Here is a 20,581-nt window from a genome sequence, read left to right as displayed (position 1 = left end):
AACGTCAAATCCTTGGACTAAAGTTGCAAAGCTGTGATGCCATTTTCATTCCATATCCTACTCACAGTGCCTCTAGTCTCGAAACAGCAAGATGGCTGGCTATGTGTCAGAACCTAGGCCAGATCTGCCAGATGAGGGCTAGACACACATACAAATGCTACTCCACATACCTCTAGTTTCACTGTTGTTCCCTTTAGTCTTAACTCTCATCGAAGTAAAAAAAATAGTGCTATAAATAACAGTTTTTGGGGTAATAATATTACCACTATTGCATGGTCTCATATATAATTTTAAAATAATTGATTCAACGCTCTTGGGAACCAGTTTATCATGTAAACTGTTAATCGCATGGTAATTGTCTTGCAGGGAATACCACATACAAGGTAAATGGACATGGCATAGTGACACTCAAAGGACTTGACATTTGACTCTGTAATTCAATACACAGTTAGTAAGCTACCTTGCCAAGGACAGTCCATGGCTACTTGATCTTATGATACTGCTTCCTCAACTAATGGCTAAAACAGTGATAACCCAAGATCAGGATGGGGCGATCCTCTTTTGCATTTTGCAAGCACTCTGTGAAAGTGAATGTTTTATATAAATATATTCTAAACCACTGAAACGTAGGCAGCACTGTCACTTGGTTTACTTTTTTATGAGCTTTCATTAGCATTTTTGTCATAATGGAATTAGTTGATTTACTTAAACACATTTAATTAAATACAAACATCTTAAATGCAATTTTGTCAATACTGCAGCAAATAATAGATATAACCAGAGTCTGTTCACTGTATTCCATAGTTCTTTGTGTGTGTGACAGTGTGATTTTCTGTTTAGATTAGGACGCTTCAACTCCTAGATTCTCTATTACTTTTTTAGTTTATTTTTTAAACATGTACATGTATAATTTGTTTGTTTCTTGTGTTTTTTAAGGGAAAGGAGTGGCTTTGTCTAAACTGCCAGGTGAAACGAGCTGCCAGCGGAATTGAACCTCAGAAAGACACATCTTTGGTCGATTCCTCATTCAAAAAAACTACTCCAGCACAGCCTGCACTACAAAAGACATCTGCACCAGGCTCCCCTCAGAGGAAAATATCTACACCTACAGCACAAGCAGTCAAGACTGACACTGCTAAAGGACCAGACAGTTATAAACAGGCTAGCCCTGCTACTGGTCAGAAGACACCTCAGGAGAGCCGGACGAAACAACCAGACCAGACAAGCCAAACTGCACAAAAGCATGGGCATGCCACAGCAGCTACACAGCAAGAGTCAGGGAAGTTCTTTGGTTTTGGTGGTCCTAAAAGTCAGCCCGATGCTGCAAAGCCTGCAGTGACTGGGACAATGTTTGGTTTTGGTTCCTCCATCTTCAGTTCCGCATCTACTTTGATAACCTCAGCTGTTCAAGATGAGCCCAAAACTACACCACCACCTTCTCCCAAAATGCCTGCTGCAAAGGACTCTAAATACTCCACTGCCAATAAATCAGAACAGGAGAATAAACCAGAACAACCGCAGCAGGTCAAGACCTCTCAATCAGTACAGCTGAAAGCGGACAAACTTCCATCAGAGCCGCCAAAGAAAGCATCAGCTTCCCAAGTTGTTTCCAAAGCAGGCCAGTCTACCTGTCCTCTATGTAAAGTGGAACTCAACCTGGGCTCTAAAGATCCTCCCAACTACAACACCTGTACCGAGTGCAAACACACTGTCTGTAACCAATGTGGTTTTAATCCCATGACAAATGTTAAAGAGGTAAGATAAGAGTACTGTAGATTACAGAAAAGTTACTAGAACAGTGATAGTTGCATTATGTTTTTTTAATTATTACTGTAATTAATATATTGATAGAATTAAATTAGAAGTACAAAAATTTCAATTGTACAACAACACTGATCTAAATTTTACTGTTTGCTCAAATATAGGTAAAGGAGTGGTTGTGTCTCAACTGCCAGATGCGGAGAGCACTAGGAGCATCTGAGCCTCCAGGAACTCCCATGATGAAAGTACCGGCCTCACCAAATAAAGTCCCTGCACCTGCCAATACCATAAATAAGGAAACTCCCCCACTAGATAAATCTCAAAAGAAAGACAGTCAAACAGCTGCTGAATTAAAGAAGACCTCTGCACCAGGCTCCCCTCAGAGGAAACCACCAACACCAGCAGAGCAGCCAGCAAAGTCTGAAGTCATTAAAGGATCAGAAAGTCAGAAACAGGTCAACCTAGCTCCTGGTCAGAAAACTCCAATGCAAGGCCGTAAGACAGGTCCTCAGAAACCACAGGACCCGACAAGTCAAACTGGACGTAAGCAGAATAATACTACCTCAACGACACATGAGGAATCCGGAGGGTTCTTTGGATTTGGCGGTCCTAAACCTCAACCTGATACCGCAAAGCCTGCTGAATCAATGGGTGGAAAAATGTTTGGTTTTGGTTCCTCCATCTTCAGTTCTGCATCCACTTTAATAAACACAGCTGTCCAAGATGATTCCAAAACAACCCCACCATTGTCTCCCAGGATGCCTGCTGCAAAGGTAACCAAATCTCAGCTTGCTGAGAAACAAGAAGAGGAGAAGAAACTAGAGCCCATGACCTCTCCATCCCATCAAGCCAAAGTAGAAAAAGCTCCATCAGGGCCTCCAACGAATGCAGCTGTTTCCCCAGTTGTTCGCAAGGCAGGCCAACCTACCTGTCCACTCTGTAAGGTGGAACTCAATTTTGGCTCTAAGGATCCTCCTAACTACAACAAGTGCACTGAATGCAAGAACAACGTCTGCAACCAATGTGGATTTAATTCAATGCCAAATGTATCAGAGGTAATAACAGCAAAGATGACACAAATCCTGAATTTAATTTTAATATACAATAAAATACAAAATTATGAAGGGTAAAAGTAACATACGGCAACACATAATTTAACAGGAACACACCATGATCTATAAAGTACATATCTTGACATAGTGAAATTATTGCATGCTGGTGTTGTAAATGTTTCATATTTTCATTTTATTTAAATATTCTTTCTTTCTGTAGGTAAAAGAATGGTTATGCCTGAACTGTCAGATGCAGAGAGCTCTTAGTGCATCTGAACTCACAGGACCTCTTTTGACACCTCACAATACAGCTAACACAATTCCTCCATCGGCCGTGCATCAGAAGATAACAGCTCCCAATCAGGTGGAAACTCCAAAGAAGGAGTCATCAAAATTGGATGCACCTTCAAAGATAGAGACTCCAGTGCCTGATGTACTTCAAAAGAAGGGAAGTTCGACACCAGGTTCTCCTCAGAAGACACAGGCAACAAAGGCTGCTAAAGTACCAGAACGTGACACACAGGCTAGCCCTACTCCTGGCCAGAAAACTACTCTAGATATCCGGGGGGCATCAGCTTCTCAGAAACCAACTGACCAGGCAAGTGAACTAAAACAGAGTAAGGTCAACCCGGATACAAAGCATGAGTCAGGAAACCTATTTGGCTTGAGTGGTCCTAAAAAAGAGCCTGATGCCTCAAAAACAACAGAGTCAGTGACTGGGAAGATGTTTGGCTTTGGTTCTTCCATTTTCAGCTCAGCATCAACTTTGATATCATCCGCTGTTCAGGAAGAATCACGTACTACACCACCAAGCTCTCGTAAGATGTCTGCACCAGCACAAGTCTCGCCCAAGATGTCTGCTGTACCCAATATTTCTTCAAAAACGACACCGGCAGTTTCCCCCAAAATGTCCCCAGCAAGAGAGCCCAAAACCCTGGATAAGAAACCAGAAGAATTCCACCTGAACAAACATGACAAAGCTCCATTACAGCCACCAAAGGCAGCAACAACCTCTAAAACATCTCCCAATACAAGCCAGGCCACCTGTCCACTGTGTAAGGTTGAGATTAACATCAGCTCCAAGGACCTTCCAAACTACAACACCTGCACTGAGTGCAAGACCACTGTCTGTACCCAATGCGGATTTAACCCAATGCATATAGGCAAGGTAAGTGAATAAACAATACATTATTTCTAAACATACTGTATGCATTTATACTATAATCTGTGATCTGTGGTCTTTTTTACAATTACCTCATTGACCAGTATTGCAGTTTTGAGGAGTCTGTTTCTCTAAATACTCAGGTTGTTGTCAATTATTGCAATGCTCAATTCCAAAAGCAACACATAACTGGTGTCTACTGTCTTTTAGGCAAATGAGTGGCTATGTCTTAACTGTCAGATGAAAAGAGCAGTTGGAGCATCTGAGCCACCAGGGCCTCTCACATTGAAGTCTGCCACATCTACTAGTAAAGTTACTTCACCTGCTGCCGTCCAGTTGAAAGATTCTCCCAAACCAACCACACTGCAAAAGAAGGATGGTCCAGGCCCTGCTGTACTAAAGAAGGAGACTTCAGAACCAGTCTCAACACAGGGAAAACAATCACCATCTGTGCAGTCAGTGAAACCTGAAGCTACTTCTGTACCATTGAAACAGGCCAGCCCAGCGCCTGATCATGAAAGACCACAGGAAATACAGAAGGCAGGTCAGAAGAAGCCACCAGATCAGGCAAGCCAACCTGGAAGCAAGCAACCTGCTTCTGCAATGCCTGCAGAGTCAGTAACAAATAGGCAGACTGAACCTAAGCAGAGTGATGCCTCAGCAGCAACACAGCGACAGGCAGGAGGCTTTTTTGGTTTCGGTGGTGGTAAAACTCAACCGGAACCTGGAAAGCAGGCAGAGTCAGCGACTGGGAAAATGTTTGGCTTTGGCTCTTCAATCTTCAGTTCCGCATCAACTTTGATGACCTCAGCCGTTCATGACCAACCCAAAACTACTCCTCCAGTGTCTCCCAAGATGTCTCCTGCAAAAGAGATCAAGGCCCCCAGTGCCCATAAGCCTGATCAGCAGGAGAAAACAGGGTCATCCGAGCAGACCATGACACCTCCATCAGGACAGGCTAAATTGAGCAAAGCCCCATCTGAGCCTCCAAAGGCCGCAGCAGCGTCCCAAGTAGCTGTCAAACCAGGCAAATCTACCTGTCCACTCTGTAAGGTGGAACTCAACGTGGTTTCCGAAGATCCACCCAACTACAATACCTGCACTGAATGCAAGAACATTGTCTGTAACCAGTGTGGATTTAACCCTATGCCAAATGAAACAGCGGTAAGACTAGAGAAAACTAATCATTACAACTTTATTTTACATTTGACTGCTGACAGACTTAAAATATTTGAAAGTGTCCCTTGCTGGATCTTCATTGTGTTTGAATCATACATGCCTTTGCTCATTATTTCCTGGGAATATTAAAAATTGGAATTCCCATTTACTCATTGTAACTAGATTTACAGGTGCTGAAATATAACAGCACATGAATATAAAACATAATTACACACAGATTACCAAACAGTTTATAATGAAACCTTTTTTCTGTGTTTTTTTTAGGTAAAGGAGTGGCTGTGTCTGACCTGCCAGATGCAGCGTGCTCTAGACACAACACAGCCCCAAGGAGTTACTTCTGTCAACTCCCAGATACCTGCAAAACCCCAAAAGAAAGAAATCATTAGCCCAGCTGAACCTGAAAACAAAGACTCACCTCAGAGGAAACTTTCTGTTGCAGCACAGCCAGCTACAACCAAAGCTGCTGACAAGCCAGAGGGTCAGAAACAGCCCAGTCCAGTTCATTCTCAGAAGAGGCCACAGGAGCCTCAGAAAACACCAAGTCCTAATAAGTCACCAGACCAGAGAAGGCAAACTGAATGTAAGCAGAGTAATGCCACATCAGCATCAAAGCAAGATACAGGAGGCTTCTTTGGTTTTGGTGGAGGTAAAACTCAACCTGATGGTGCAAAGCCAGTGGAGTCAGCGACTGGGAAAATGTTAGGCTTTGGTTCTTCCATCTTCAGTTCTGCATCCACTTTGATAACTTCAGCTGTTCAGGACCAGCCCAAGACCACTCCACCAGTTTCTCCCAAAATGTCCCCAGCAAAAGGGATCAAATCCCCTGATGCCCAGAGGAAGGAACAACAGACAAAGACAGAACAATCCCAGCAGACCAAGACACCTCCATCGGCACAGACCAAAGTGGACAAAGCTTTATCAGAGCCTCCAAAGGCTGCAGCGGCCTCCACAGCCACTGGCAAACCAGGCCATTCTACCTGTCCACTCTGTAAGGTCGAACTCAACATGGGGTCCAAGGATCCACCTAACTACAATACCTGCACTGAATGCAAGAACACTGTATGTAACCAGTGTGGATTTAACCCCATGCCAAATGTGTCAGAAGTAAGTAAGATTTGCTCAAAATGTGTATATTAATTATGTTTATTTCGTATAATATCTACATTTTATATGGGTTTAATTTTGCATTCAAAATATATAATCTATAAATAAATATATTATGTGGTGTACCTAAGATAAAATGTATAAATGCATACATAGATGTCAATGTGCTATACTATGATGTTATTGTACAAAACATTTTTTATGTTTAATAGACACACTTACTCAAAATAATATGGTTTTCCCCTTAGATGAAGGAGTGGTTGTGTCTGACTTGTCAGATGCAAAGAGCTCTCAAAGCAGCCGAATCAGTAGAGCCTCCATTGATGAAACCTCAGGCATCACCAAACAAAGTGTCCACACCTGCCGCTGCCCAAAAAGAGGCCACTACCAATCAAAAGAAAGACATTATTTTCACAGAAAAGGTAGAAGTGCCAGAAAATAATCCAAAGTACCGTCCAACACCAGGTGCACCACAAAAGAAAGAAGAAACTACACCTTTAATTAAAATGGACATCACCCAAACATCAACCATTGCCACAACACCTGCAAAAGAGACCCCAGGTACTGTTTCAGCCCCCACAAAAGTGGAGAAATCGGCTTCACCACCTACCAAGGAGATTACAACCTATTTTGCACCTCCCATCAAAGAGACGACAGCTGTAGTTTCAGAACTCAATAAAACATTGCCTGCTCAAGCTCCTCCTGTCAACACAGATATTGTAACTTCTCTCCAGAAGAAAAATGATTTCACTCCACCAAGTTCCCCTGCACCTAACAAACTATCAGAAAAGAAAGAGGAGAAAGCTGAAATAGTTCAGAAATCAGCTGATAAACCAGTCACATCCTCTGATGAAGTACAGCCCCCAAAAGCCCTAAATAAAGAATCAAACTCTGTTGAAACATCCCTTGCCAAATCTGCTCCACCAGCAGCACAGCCAACAAATCAAGAATCAGGAGGTTTCTTCAGCTTTGGTAGTCCTAAATCTCAGCGTACTGCCTCAAAAACAACTGAAGCTGTGACTGGGAAGATGTTGGGATTTGGTTCATCCCTCTTCAGCTCAGCATCTACCTTGATAACAACTGCAGTTAAGGAGGAGTCCCGCACAACACCACCAAGTTCCCGCAAAATGTCTGCCCCAGCGCAAGTCTCTGGCAAGATGGCAACATCACAGATTTCTCCAAAGTCCAGCCCCCCAGTTTCTCCGAGGATGACTTCAGCAAAGGAGACCAAACTGCCTGCTGCTCAGAAACCACATCCGGATAAGATACCAGACCAACCTCAGCAGGCCAAGGCTCCCCCATCAGTACAGGCCAAAGTTGACAAAGATCCATCAGACCCTCCAAAACCAGAAACCTCCCAAGCTGCTCCCAAAGTGGGCCAGACTACTTGTCCACTCTGTAAGGCAGAACTTAATATGGGCTCCAAAGATTTTACCAACTACAACACCTGCTGTGAATGCAAAACCACTGTCTGCAACAAATGTGGATTTAGTCCTATGACAAATGTAGCAAAGGTAAATAAATGGCTGTAGCATTCTGCATTTTTTGTCAGCAGACAGTTGTTCTGCTTTATCTTTACACATTGGCAATGGTACAAGTCACAGGTTTAATTTTGGGTTGACATTTTGAAATACAAAAGTATTGTAAAACTTTTAGTTGCAAATTGACATGTTCCCATGCCCTTTTAATTAAGTTAATGTAAATTGAAATTTGTTCCTCGTTTCTCTGTTTTCACTTCCAGTTAAACAAAGTATTCATTTGCATCAATACAACAATGTTTTGAGTGTTTGTCAATAACAAATGCAAAGAATGTTACTCATGTTCTGTGTTTGTTTTTCAGGCGAAGGAATGGCTTTGTCTCAACTGCCAGATGCAGAGAGCACTTGGAGCTTCTGAACCTCTCGGCCTTCCCATGATAAAACCCCAACCTTTACCAAGCAAAGAGGTTCCTCCCACCACACAGAAGAAAGAGACCCTGATGTCAACTTCTCAGGAGGACATCCATAAACCAGCCACACCCAAAAATGAGCTTGTTATTATTGCCACAACCAAGGAAACTGAATCGCCAGCCCTTGGTGCACCAACAAAGAAAGTTACCCCTGCAGCTGCTTCATTGCCTGACAAAACTGTTCCATCCACTATCACACAGACTGATGTTTCACCAGCTTTACAAAAGCCTTCTGAAGACACACACAAAGGACAACCTACTACACCCCAGCAAAAGCCTCCCAAAGCTGTGACCTATATTGCTATGTCTGCTCCTCCACCTGAGCAACAAGCTGGAGAAGCACCCCCACAACAGCCTCCAAAAGCTGTGACCTCTATCGCTAAGTCTGCTCCTCCTCCAGATCCAGAGGCAGAAAAGCTGCATCCACAACAGCCTCCAAAAGCTGTGACTTCTATCGCTAAGTCTGCTCCTTCAGCAGATCAACAAGCGGGAGAGCCACCCCCAAAACAGCCTCCAAAAGCAGTGACTTATATCGCTAAGTCTGCTCCTCCTCCAGATCCAGAGGCAGAAAAGCTGCATCCACAACAGCCTCCAAAAGCTATGACTTCGGATCTTCCACCAGATTCAGACCCAAAAAACGTACCTCCACAACAGCCTCCAAAAGCAGTGACTTCTATTGCAAAGTCTGCTCCTACACCGGATCGAGAAGTGGGGAAGCCACCTCCACAACAGCCTGCAGCTCAGCCTGCAAAACAGGCATCGGGTGGCTTATTTAGTTTTGGTGGTCCTAAAACACCAGCAAAATCTGCTGAGTCAGTGACTGGAAAGATGTTTGGCTTTGGGTCATCTTTCTTAAGCTCTGCATCCACTTTGATAACCTCAGCAGTCCAGGATGAACCTAAGACTACACCACCAACTCCACGTAAGATGTCTACTACAGCCCATGACTCACCTAGAACTACACTGGCAGCCTCCCCTAATATGTCACCTGCAAAGGACACCAAGCCAACTGCTGTCCCGAAAACTGAGGAGAAGAAACCAGAGAAACCACAGCAGGAAAAGACTCCTTCAACAGTACAACCCAAAGTGGACAAAGCTTTACCAGAGCCCCCCAAGGCACAAACAGACATCCAAGGTGCTCCAAAAGCAGTTCCAACCATCTGTCCACTTTGTAAGGTCAACCTCAACATGGGCTCCAAAGATCCTCCCAACTACAACACTTGCACAGCATGCAAGACTACTGTTTGCAATCAATGTGGATTTAATACAATGGCAATTGTGGCAGAGGTAAGTCACTGTTCTTACAAGTCTTTGCCACTGAAAAAAGAATTCTTTCACATACATTGTTTGGTTAACCTCATGGTTTGTACTGTACAACAGGTTTATTCTGTCTATCCTATCAGTATCATAATTGCCAAACCTACATGAATTAGGAATCAACCGATTTCATCTTTGTAATAGACATGATTTTAGTTGGTATGAATTAAAGATCTGTGAATAAATATGTGACATGAAGGTGATTAAAGTGGTTGAATATCCTCTGTACTCTTTTAGTTATGAAATTACTTCAAATTTGTCCCGTAAAACATTTGCCCCTTGGTTTGTCAACAATGATACTTACATTATATTTAACTTTTTTCAGGTGAAAGAATGGCTTTGTCTGAACTGTCAGATGCAGAGAGCCCTAGGAGCATCTGAGCCAACTGGACATCCTGTATTGAAACCACAGACCCCCCCATGCAAGGTTCCTGGTTCTGAACTGAAGGATATACTGACATTAGTCCAGCAGGAGAAGTCTACAGAATATACAGCAGTCAAAAAAGAGGTCACTCAAGCAACTCCACAGAAAAAAGAAACCCCCAAACCTGAGGCTCCAGTGCCGATTGCAGTCCAACAGACGGAGACACCACAACGAGTTTCTGTGCAAAAGACGCAGGTCCTTTCGGGTACTGAACAAGGGCAAGGCCAAGGCCAGGATGTGGCTGGCCAGCGACAACCTGTTGAAAAATTCCCACAAGTACAGCTTTCACAAACTCTAAAGCCAGAAGTTAAGACTGTTCTTGCAAAACAAGAAGTTGGAAAAACAACACAACAGCCCATAAAATCTGCAACCCTTCCTGACAAATCTGGACCTCCACCAGTTCAGCCTGCTAAACAGGAGTCAGGAGGCTTTTTTGGCTTTGGTGGCCCTAAAACACAACCTGCTGCTACTAAGCCTGCTGAGTCAGTGAGTGGGAAGATGTTTGGTTTTGGTTCCTCTATCTTCAGTTCTGCATCTACATTGATAACGTCAGCTGTTCAGGTGGAACCTAAAACTACACCACCTACTCCACATAAGATGTCCACTACATCCAGTGTCTCTCCTAAAGCTACACCACCTACTCCACGTAAGATGTCCACTACATCCAGTGTCTCTCCTAAAGCTACACCTCCAGTTTCTAAGATTCCAGCTGCAAATGACTCCAAACCACCTGCTGCAGGGAAATCAGAGCCACCTCAACAGACCAAGCCTGCACCATCAGCAGAGGCCAAAGTAGAGAAAGCTCCACCACAGCCTCCAAAATCTACAGAAGTGACCCAAGTTGCTCCTAAAGCAGCTCTGTCCACCTGTCCACTCTGTAAGGTCGACCTCAACATGGGCGCCACAGATCCTCCCAATTACAAAATCTGCACCGAATGCAAGAACACTGTCTGCAACCTTTGTGGATTTAACCCCATGCCCCATACAGGAGCGGTAAGTGCAATATATTTCATTCCACATGTCATTTTCACATACATCTTTTTAGGTTTGGTAAGTTTTCCCTGCTGTTTTAGTGTTCATTCTTTCGCAGTCAAGGACACATTCTTTTCGGTTGGAGTATGCAAGCAATACCATTGATTTTTAGTACTTTTTTCTTTTTAGTTTGTGGAATAAGAGTGTAAACAGTGGATAATTGGGATATATACATATAGCCTCACCTCTATTGAAAGTGTGGTACACAATAGACCGAATTTGACACCATTGTTGATTTAATTTGATTTCTTCAAAAGCATGTATTCCAAGTGTGGTGGAATAACAGATGAAGATGCCACAGCCGAGAAAATATACGCAGGGAGAGCGTGATTGAATTGGTTTTCAGACTAGGACTGAAGAAGTCTGTGTGCAGTTAATTAATGTAATCTATTTTAATTAATGAACAAAGAGTTCTCAGACTAAATTAAAAACATACCAAAATGCAGGCTATATAGTGGTTGCTTTCAGTCCACTAGAGTGGCCCGAGTTATTACACAACAGCTCATGAGAAGGCAGCTTCAGCAGACCGGCAGCACTGCAAATGTATAAAAGTGATTGAGGGTTGTGCAACAGCATTAGTGAGATGGGATCTGCTGCCAGAGCTGCCAGGGAACCTCCAGTCTCTGTGAGAGATCTGAGATGGTAAAGCCCTGTGATATGCCAATAAGCAGAGGTGAAACAGATTAAGTCCAACACAACACTGTGCAGTACATTAGAGCTGCAGACATTTCCTTTCAGGCCATCTGCTCACTCACAGACCTGTGGCGCCATATAATTCTAGTTTCCTCTTTGTTTTATGTGGGTCGCAGTAGCACAAGATGCATGATTGTGTACCCTGTGGAGCTTTTTCATATCTTATATGTTGTTGTAGTTCAGTAATATTTTCTTCTCTGAACAGCTCACATTCCCCTGTGGGGTTGGTCTGTTTTCCTTGCAAACAGTATTAGCAGTTAATGCCTTGAATAATTAGTTAGATGGGTTTTGTCAGATCCATCTTGTGAGTGTTTTGGTGAAAACATTAAAGTTATTTCAATGGTCAGTTTAAAGGTGCTCAAATTATATAATACTGCATGGCAAGTATTTATGAAACAGTACAGTTCAATAATGTGCCATGACAGTCATGTTAGTCATTTTACTGGAGGCTTTCGAATAAGGTTAATGTTGATGCTAATACTTTCATAATGTGAGATCCTATTAACAAGTGACAAAGTTGGTTACATTAAATCATAAAAATATATAAAAAGATATTCTTTTTTTACCTTTTATTAAATTTAGGGCAAGAGGTTATTTCTACTTTCTATGAAAGACAAAGTATTTCTGTCTGACAGTTAAGAGTTGACAGTTGAAATTGGGGACAATGTTTTTGAATTCTTTACTCTCAGTAAACAACAAAACTCATCTCTGTGGATTGAGTGGCTGTAGGCATTATTTTTTTCTTTATTACTGCTTTTAGTTGGGTTTTCCAGGGACAGATTACCACACACTCAGCCCAAATGGCACATTACTGTGGAGAAATAGAATACAAATAGAAACAGAAGAGATGTGGTTCTCATGTAATTGTCACATTTTTTGTGAACGCTAGAGAGGGGGAAGAGCCTAAGGGAAGATGTTTAAGGGGGAAGGGACACACGTGGATGATTGCTGCTGTGTGTACAACATTGATTCATTCCTCTTACTATAATAGCCACGGAAAAAAAAAATAGCTTGGCCTTAACACCATTGGACAGGATGAGCCGCCATGCTTATTGCTGTCCTACGACCTGCTTTATCCAAAGGGGCTGTGCCTGCCTACTATTATGAATGTGTGTGGCTTTTTAGTTGAAGGGCAAAAATGTCTCCTTTTAAAATATAAGAAGGGCCTGTAAGGTTCAAAACATAAGAAGGCCACTTTAGGCAAAGTGAGTGCTTGCAGCAAGTCTATCCATTTTTCCGTTTTCCTTTTCTGCTTCAGCTGATGCCATCAAAAGCCTGTGAGTGACTGTTGGCTTATATGTAGGACACACGTGTGTCGTGCTTTGCCAGCTAAAGCTTTGTGTGTGACAAGGCAGCATGAATGATATTTTCTCAGTCATTTTCTAAAACATTACCATGTGCCTGTATCTTTCGCCTGAAATGTATTTTGATTTTCCACTACAAAGCAATGTGTACCTTATATGTTGTCTTAAAGTAAGGGGTTATTATAAGATCCATTTGAGCAATCCACTGACAAATGTTCTGCAAAGCTTCCATGAGAGACTGACGACAGACCGGTGCACCCAGTGACTGTTAAAAATATCCACTCTGTGGAGAGACCAAACACTGCCCACCTGCTGCATCCCTTCTCTTTTTTCATAGCCTTTTGGAAAGTGCAATGAGGCTAGCATTGCTAAAATGTTGCATTATGCTGCATTAGTTCATTTTTTAAATAGGGTTTCATCAGTGTGAACATATAGTTGTAGTAATTTATTGCCACTGCTCTCAGTTGTTTTACATTATTGTATTATTTGCTTTTGAAAGAACAGAGCATGTTTGTTGTTTCATGACATTATTAAAGTGTGACACTTATCACTCAAGCTGCAATGATTTTCCTGAATATGAGAAAAGGACGTTGCTATTTTAATACATGCTATGGCTTTCTGTGAGAGGGTAGGAATAGGACCTCATCTAAGAGGTTCAACTTTGTTAATGTACCTCCTAGTGTCTTTGCTTTCTATCTCGGCCACACCCTCTCACTCACTCATCTACCTCAATCTTTACCCATTGCATCCTGCCATGAACAGGAAGGTTGCTGAAGCATCATTTGTCAGAGTGGAAAAAGCAGAGGGTGTATTTCTTTGTCTTTAGAATAAAGCACTCTGCTTATTACAGATTAGTAGGTCAACGTTCTCTATTATCAGAGGGCTTGATTTATGAGGAGTTCTGCTCTGTAGGGGCCACTGAAAGCCAAGTATATTAGCCAGCTTTTGCCAAAGGCATCGTCCAGAAAATCAATAAGGAACTTACCAGCTCTAGAATCAACACCACTGAAGAGAGGCTGAGAAATTGTGGTGTAGTCCACAGTTCAAAGACCATCCCTTCCGTCTAGTCATTACAAAATGTAAATTTCAGGAATATTGATACCCAGTGACTGGTGTATCATAAGAAGGTGTGGATTTGCACAAATAATGCAAACTCAAATTACGGGATTAATTCATCAGTGGGGCAAAGATTGACAGGCTTTCCTGTTAAGAGCAGTTTGATACATGTTCGGGCATTTAAATACGATTTACTATCTCTTTGTTGAACCACATACACTTACTATACCCAATGCTGATTGTGAACTAGATTTATTCCCCTTGTCAGATATCCACAATGCATGGATGTCCCAAATTTGTATGTAGGATTTGAAAACTAATAAACACATTTATGTAATTTGAATGAAAGTACAAAATATTAAAGTATCTTAAAAAGTCAAATTATGACGGTAATCTGTGCCCAAAGTGAATGGGTTACTTCCCCAATGTATTGCATTAATGCAGAATGTAAATAATGTTAAGTGAGCATTTCTTTATAAAGCTCAGCAGATCCAGCCTAATGCAGCACGCCTGTGTGTCAAGAGCATCATTTCCTGACTGCTGTCATTGTGAAGGTTTGGTAATCCAGCTCAGGCTAATCATAGGGAGCAGCCTCTCCCACAGCTCTCTGCTTGGGGCTCCTGCTCTTTACTCATAAAACAGACAAAAGGATGATGGCGACTTTCCAAACCCTGTGGCTCTGATGCATGGCTCTGAGACTGTGTGGCTGTGAGGCCGTGACTGGCACTGGAGGGGAATGTGATGGGATTATGTCTTTTTTGTTGATAGAGATTTTTTATTTATATATTTTTTTTTATTGGAGTCTGATTTATAATCAGGTTAAGGTTAAATTAGTTATCAGATGCAAGATTGGTACAGGTGTGGTGTGTGCATGTTTATCTTTGCTGATTCGTTTTGGCAAATATTTGGTGTTTAATATTGGATTCTTCTGTGATTGCTCTGTCCATCTGTTTATCTGTTTTTTTCCATTATCATGCTAAGATATAGGCCTGTGCAATACCAGCACCTGAAGAGGTGTGAAGGGCAGAATCACATTTAGATTGCATGAGAGGGAGAATACAGTAGACCAGCAGAAAGGCTGAGGAATGCACGGCCATGGCCATCTGCGAACAGTGCTGTTTCATTCTTCTCCATCAATCATTCTTGATAGATCTTTCAAGATGTTCCTGTTACAAGGAAGCAGAAGTAAAGTGGGGAATAGGCCAAAATGTTTAATGAGTTATGCAAATGTGGGTTTTGACAACCCTGCTTCTTAACAAACTGTGTAATGTAAAAAAAAAAAAAATGTCACCGTACAATTATTTTCAGTGGTTGAAAATGAGTTTTTGATAACAATATTTTCCTTCTTCATTTATACATGGATTTAATTGCATTTGTTTCCATAGCAAAGATAGCATCAGTGCATATGAGCTGCTTCTGATAAGGCCATTGTGGTGGGTCTATGAGATGATCAGGAAAGTAGCAAGAGCTGGAGTTTGTGATGACTAATTTATCCTGAATAGTGACATGATTTAGCTGTGTGCAAACAGATGTCTAGATTAGCCTTAATAACTCTCTGTTTTATCAACTCTGTTTACTGGTTTATAAGCTATTCTAAATGTAGATAAAGTAGTTACAATAAGTGACAACAGTTTCCTAAGTTTTTGCAAGTAAAACAAAATTACCCTCAACAGGATTTAGCTTTTATGTGGACCCATATAACGATTAGGGTCAAACTTTAAACGTAAACATCAGTGAGGCTGAGCTTGCATTAGATCACATGAAATTGAGGTTTTAATGATTTATTGGTTAACACGATTATGAGCATCATGCACTATGCTGATGAGGCTTTGTTTGTTACTGTTGGGTGCCAATAGGATTATCATATTCCTGACTGAATCACAACAGACTGAACAAAAGCATCTCAGTATCAATCAAAGTGGATGCATAAGTATTAGGTTTCTCCTAACTAAGTCAAGTCATGACTTTATTTATCAGCTGTAATCATGTCATCAACATCCTGAAAATTCTCCTTTTTATAAAGTGCATGAACATTGGTATGCACATGTGGCAATTGTTGATCCATTATTAAGATGTATTTAATGCGTTCTATGTGTGAAATGTAATCTCCTCTGTCCTGTGTATGAGTACTGCTCTCCCTGGCTCTGCAGAGGCAGGCACATTTGGTCTGCTAGGTTGCTTCAGACACACTGCTTTATTTATTGACAGCCTTTCTCTCTTCCTTAACTGTCCATTAATGGAGCTTAGACATGATAAGAAATGTGTCTTTTGAGGATTACATTTTCAAAGTAATATCATGTGCTTATAAAATGTGAAGGAACCACAAGCATATATTAAAAATGTTATTTATTGTTGCTGTTTCTTAGTGAATGCTTTGGTTGATCGAATTGTCCAGCAACGAAAGCTGGATGAAGATTGGATTTATATTCCTTTGAGTGCTGTTGTGTTACTCAGCATAAGAGACTGTGTTGCATTATATCATCTTCATGTCAATTATAAGAAGAGGGTTACAAAAGCTGTACCTGTGCACCTGTAAGTTAGTTTCACTCAAGTCAGGCATTCAACAATAAGCCCTGCTTTTCTTGTCCTCCTTTATGAATTAACTCTCTAGACCTATACTTTGAATGGTGATCTGATGAGAAATCTGCAAAATGCTGTTTTAGCACCACCTGAATTTATAACTAAAGCCTTCAATTGTAAATCCTGATCACATATTGTGTTTGTTTGTTTGATCACAGAAGGACTGGCTGTGCCTGAACTGCCAGACTCAGAGGGCTTTGTCTGGACAGTTGGGAGACTCAGGAAAAATGCCCCAGCTTTCACTTGTATCTGCCAAGCCAGGGAGCCTGGCCACACCTGCAACCAAAAAGGCAGAGCCCAAAACCTCCCCTACAAAGGCAGAGCCTACATCTGTGGCCACAAAATCACAGCCCACACATGCATCCATCAAGTCAGTACCAACAGTTCCAACCCCAAAACCAAAGATGGAACCTACATCTGTCAAAATGGAAACCCCTGCTACAGCAGCTTCCGCACAAATCAAGATCGAGCCCACACGCGTACCCACAACAGCAAAGGTTTCACTTGTTATAGCAGAAAAAAAGCCATTGGCAGCATCCACAGCAGAATTCATGACAACCACTATGGCCACTGTGCAACAGACAGAAGGAACACCAAAGGTTGAAGTGCCAAACACAGATGCTCCCAAAACTGTAACAGTGGAAAATAGAGAAGAGTCAGTGAAAGTGGAGCTCTGTAAACCAGAATATCCCAAAGCTGAAGAGTCTAAACCTGACCTTCCAAAAGTCAAAGTTGAAGCAGGTGCTGCTTCAGGTTCCTCTTTCCCTAGGACTGAAGCTACAGCTGTACCTACTTCCCCTATTGCTGCAGATGTCCCAGGAAATGAAACAAAGCAACAATTGTCTGCTCCAGAGAAGATTATTAAGGAGGTACTGACTGATGATCATATTGAGCTGACAGAGCCAACTAAATCTTTACCACAAGCTGAGGTGCAACCAAAGTTGCAAGAACCACAGCTGGTATTGGAAGTAGAACCAGTCATAAAAGCGGACAGCAAGGAAATGGCTGATAAATTGATTGAAAAGATTATTGACATCACCTCAACTCCAGAGACACAAGTATCTACAAAGAACATCATAATAAAAGTAAGTATGTGTCCTCTTTGTTAAAACTATATTTTTTTGTATTGACAAATCGATGATAAAATAAAATAAATATTTTATAGATGAAAACAATGTGATACGATGAAGAGGTACTGCCATTCTGGCTATCCATTTTCATTATTAGTTAAAATGTACTTTAAATACCAATGATGTAGATAGATTTGAATGTCAACATAATGAATGAAGCAGCAAACTATTTGGTACAGCCTTAAAATAAAGATGGTATGACATTCCTGGAAATTGGCGTGAACCTGACCCGATTCGAGCCCGGGGGAAAAAATGACAGCCCAGCCAGGCCCAAACCTGGGGGGTCGGGTCGGGTCTAATCATGTTCAGGCTCAATTTCAAGTAAAAGCAAGTTGAAATATTTGGTAGTGTGTATCTCAAGAGGTTCTTTCAAAGAGGGAATTTATTTACTGTTATCTTTTTTTTTTTTTTACATTTTTAGGAGCAAGATGAAAGAAATAAAGAAACAGTGAAAGAAATAATGGTCACCTTACCTACTTGGCAGGGTACATTTGAAAATAAAGTTGTACCTGCAACACCTACAAAGCCTGTATCCGAAACAGGGGACCATGATGAAGATCAACCCCAGATTTTACCCATATCACAAGAATTGAACGATGGGCAGGTGGTTAGTGATGCAAGTAAAACTGATATACCGGAATATACAGATCCATCAATTCTAATAAAGGAGGAATTTAGAGCTGAGAGAAGGCGCCTAAGTTTCCAAGCAATGGTTGAGAGCAGTGAAAGTGAAATCACACCATCTCCTAAAGTCCAGAGGAGAAGACTGAAGGTCAGCAATGTTTCATCCAGCAGTGAGGACATTAAAACTGAAAGCGCTGATTCCTCTATGGAAGATGAAGAATTCATCCGCAAGCAGATAATGGGTATGGGTAATGAAGAAGAAATGAATCTTTCAGATGATGAGAGACAAAAGGATTTAGTAGATGAGGAAGCTATCAAAGAGGTTGAGCTTGATAATGCTTCAGTGACAGCCAAATCACTGTTTAGAAAAGATAATACAGAGAATGAAGAAAGCCCAGCCAGGAAAAAAGCCCTCCCAAAAACGGATGCTGAAACTACTCAAGATGTTTCTGAAACAATGCCCTGCACTACATTCAAGAAAGCTACTCCAGTCATGAGACACAGACAAAGCACTGATGAAGAAGTAGAGAGCATCACAGAATCACTGTCAAAGGGATCGTCCAGTGTTCAGGTATCTAGTTTTACCCCAGGATCTTCACCCACGTCAGCCTCATCTCTGGAGGAGGACAGTGACAGCAGCCCCAGACACAAGAAAGTCAGTGGGGACAAGCAGCATCGCAAAGGAAGACACAGGCAGCCAACCCAGCCTCTCCCAACCATTGAAGACTCATCTGATGAAGAGGAAATGTGGGGGGGGGAGAAGTCTAGAAAAGACAAAGAGGAACTTAGAACCCATGGCGCACCACTGTCTCGAACTGAAAATACCTCCTCCACAGAGAATCTGAAGCAGGTCACCGTAATGGATGAAACCAGTAGAACATCTGGCTCAGAGTACTCTGCCAGTATAGAATCAGAACCAGAGGCTTGCCGAGCTGTACAGAGAGGGGGTAAGCCTTCACCAACGGGGATACCATACAATCCTACTGATCCATTTAACGAAAAGGATACTGTGACAAAGTCATTGAAGAGTGCTGAAGAAGCATATGTGGAAATTATTCAGAAGACAAAAGCTATTCCTGGGGAGAGTCCTCCTGATATTGAGCCACTCTATGGAGGAATGGCAATAGAGGACTATCTTTATGAATCCTTAGTTGAGGAGCCTGAAATCAAGATGGATGAATCTCAAGAGGAGGAAGTTAAACAAGATACAAGCTCTGAGTGTCTCAAAAAACTTAGGTCTCCAGAGGAGGTTTATGAGGAGATGATGCAGAAAAAAAGAGAACTGATGATGATAGAGCAAGAGTTTCAACAGGCCCAGACTGCCATGGATTCATCCTCATCAGGGGCTTCTGTCCCTGGGCCTCCTTCGATTGCTGAGACCTGTGTGGTTATCATACCCACAGAAGAGATATCCCTCACTGAACAAATTGACATGCTTCTTACAGGCACTGAAACTTCTAAAGAAGTGCCACTGAAGAAAAAGAAAAGGCCAGCTCCACCACGCCCCACTGAACCCCCTAAGCGTTCTGAGGTGAATGTTGTTCCAAGTACTCCTAGTGGATCTATTGGTTTTGTTAGGCCTATGGTTCCTCAAGATCCTGCACTCAGAAAGTCATTGTTTCCAATACCAGACCTCAAAATTACCCGCTGTTCATCTGGGGAGGAAGAGGATGACAGTCTTGCAGATGAGTATGGTGTTGGTATTTCCTCTGATATTACCCCCAGTGATGACTCTGAGACTAAAGAGGATCCATCCATAAGCCCACCTTTGTCTGAAACCATTGAGATGGAGCCTTTCTGTGTGGTCTGTGAAATTCCAGAGCCAAAACCTATTCCAACTCCAATTTCAGCACCAGAACTAACAACTACACCCTCCCCTGTATCACCAATGTCTCCTCCAACTTCACCAGCCACTCCAGATTCCAGTTTGGCTTCTAATGCTACATCCTCATCCTCATTCCAGGCTCAAACACCTCTTTCATCAGATTCAACTCCACTGTCTACACCAACACCTCCAACTGTATTCGTAACCCAATCACCTCAAGAAATCTCACCACCATCTCCTGCCACAATTGCAGCAGTACCGTCTAGTGGGGGCTCAGTTTCTCATCCCACTCTTACCACAGTTATAGTTACAATACCAGATGTGGTGTCTGATCCATCCAAAGCTCAAACAACTGCAGTAGTTCAAGGTAAGGCTTCTACAGCTGAAGCT

At 42.0% G+C, this 20,581-nt stretch overlaps 1 protein-coding gene across 1 annotated transcript in view; it reads left to right on the top strand.

Moving 5' to 3' along the window:
- The window catches only part of pclob (piccolo presynaptic cytomatrix protein b), a 55,052-nt gene that overhangs the window by 8,336 nt on the left and 26,135 nt on the right, over positions 1-20,581 (top strand). Inside the window, exons 4-14 of the mRNA XM_076089748.1 lie at positions 937-1,755; positions 1,926-2,816; positions 3,601-3,981; positions 4,186-5,139; positions 5,419-6,258; positions 6,507-7,772; positions 8,099-9,493; positions 10,096-10,223; positions 10,562-10,940; positions 16,771-16,986; positions 18,410-20,170. Of these exons, the coding sequence (XP_075945863.1) occupies positions 937-1,755; positions 1,926-2,816; positions 3,601-3,981; positions 4,186-5,139; positions 5,419-6,258; positions 6,507-7,772; positions 8,099-9,493; positions 10,096-10,223; positions 10,562-10,940; positions 16,771-16,986; positions 18,410-20,170 (9,030 nt within the window). The remainder of the gene's footprint in view (positions 1-936; positions 1,756-1,925; positions 2,817-3,600; positions 3,982-4,185; positions 5,140-5,418; positions 6,259-6,506; positions 7,773-8,098; positions 9,494-10,095; positions 10,224-10,561; positions 10,941-16,770; positions 16,987-18,409; positions 20,171-20,581) is intronic.

This window comes from Anarhichas minor, unplaced genomic scaffold (assembly GCF_050575085.1).
Source record: "Anarhichas minor isolate MPS153535 unplaced genomic scaffold, ASM5057508v1 ptg000011l, whole genome shotgun sequence".
In the NCBI taxonomy this organism is placed as follows: Eukaryota; Metazoa; Chordata; class Actinopteri; order Perciformes; family Anarhichadidae; genus Anarhichas; species Anarhichas minor.
The sequence above is the reverse complement of the archived record's forward strand: the minus strand, read 5'-3'. Positions and strand labels throughout refer to the sequence as shown.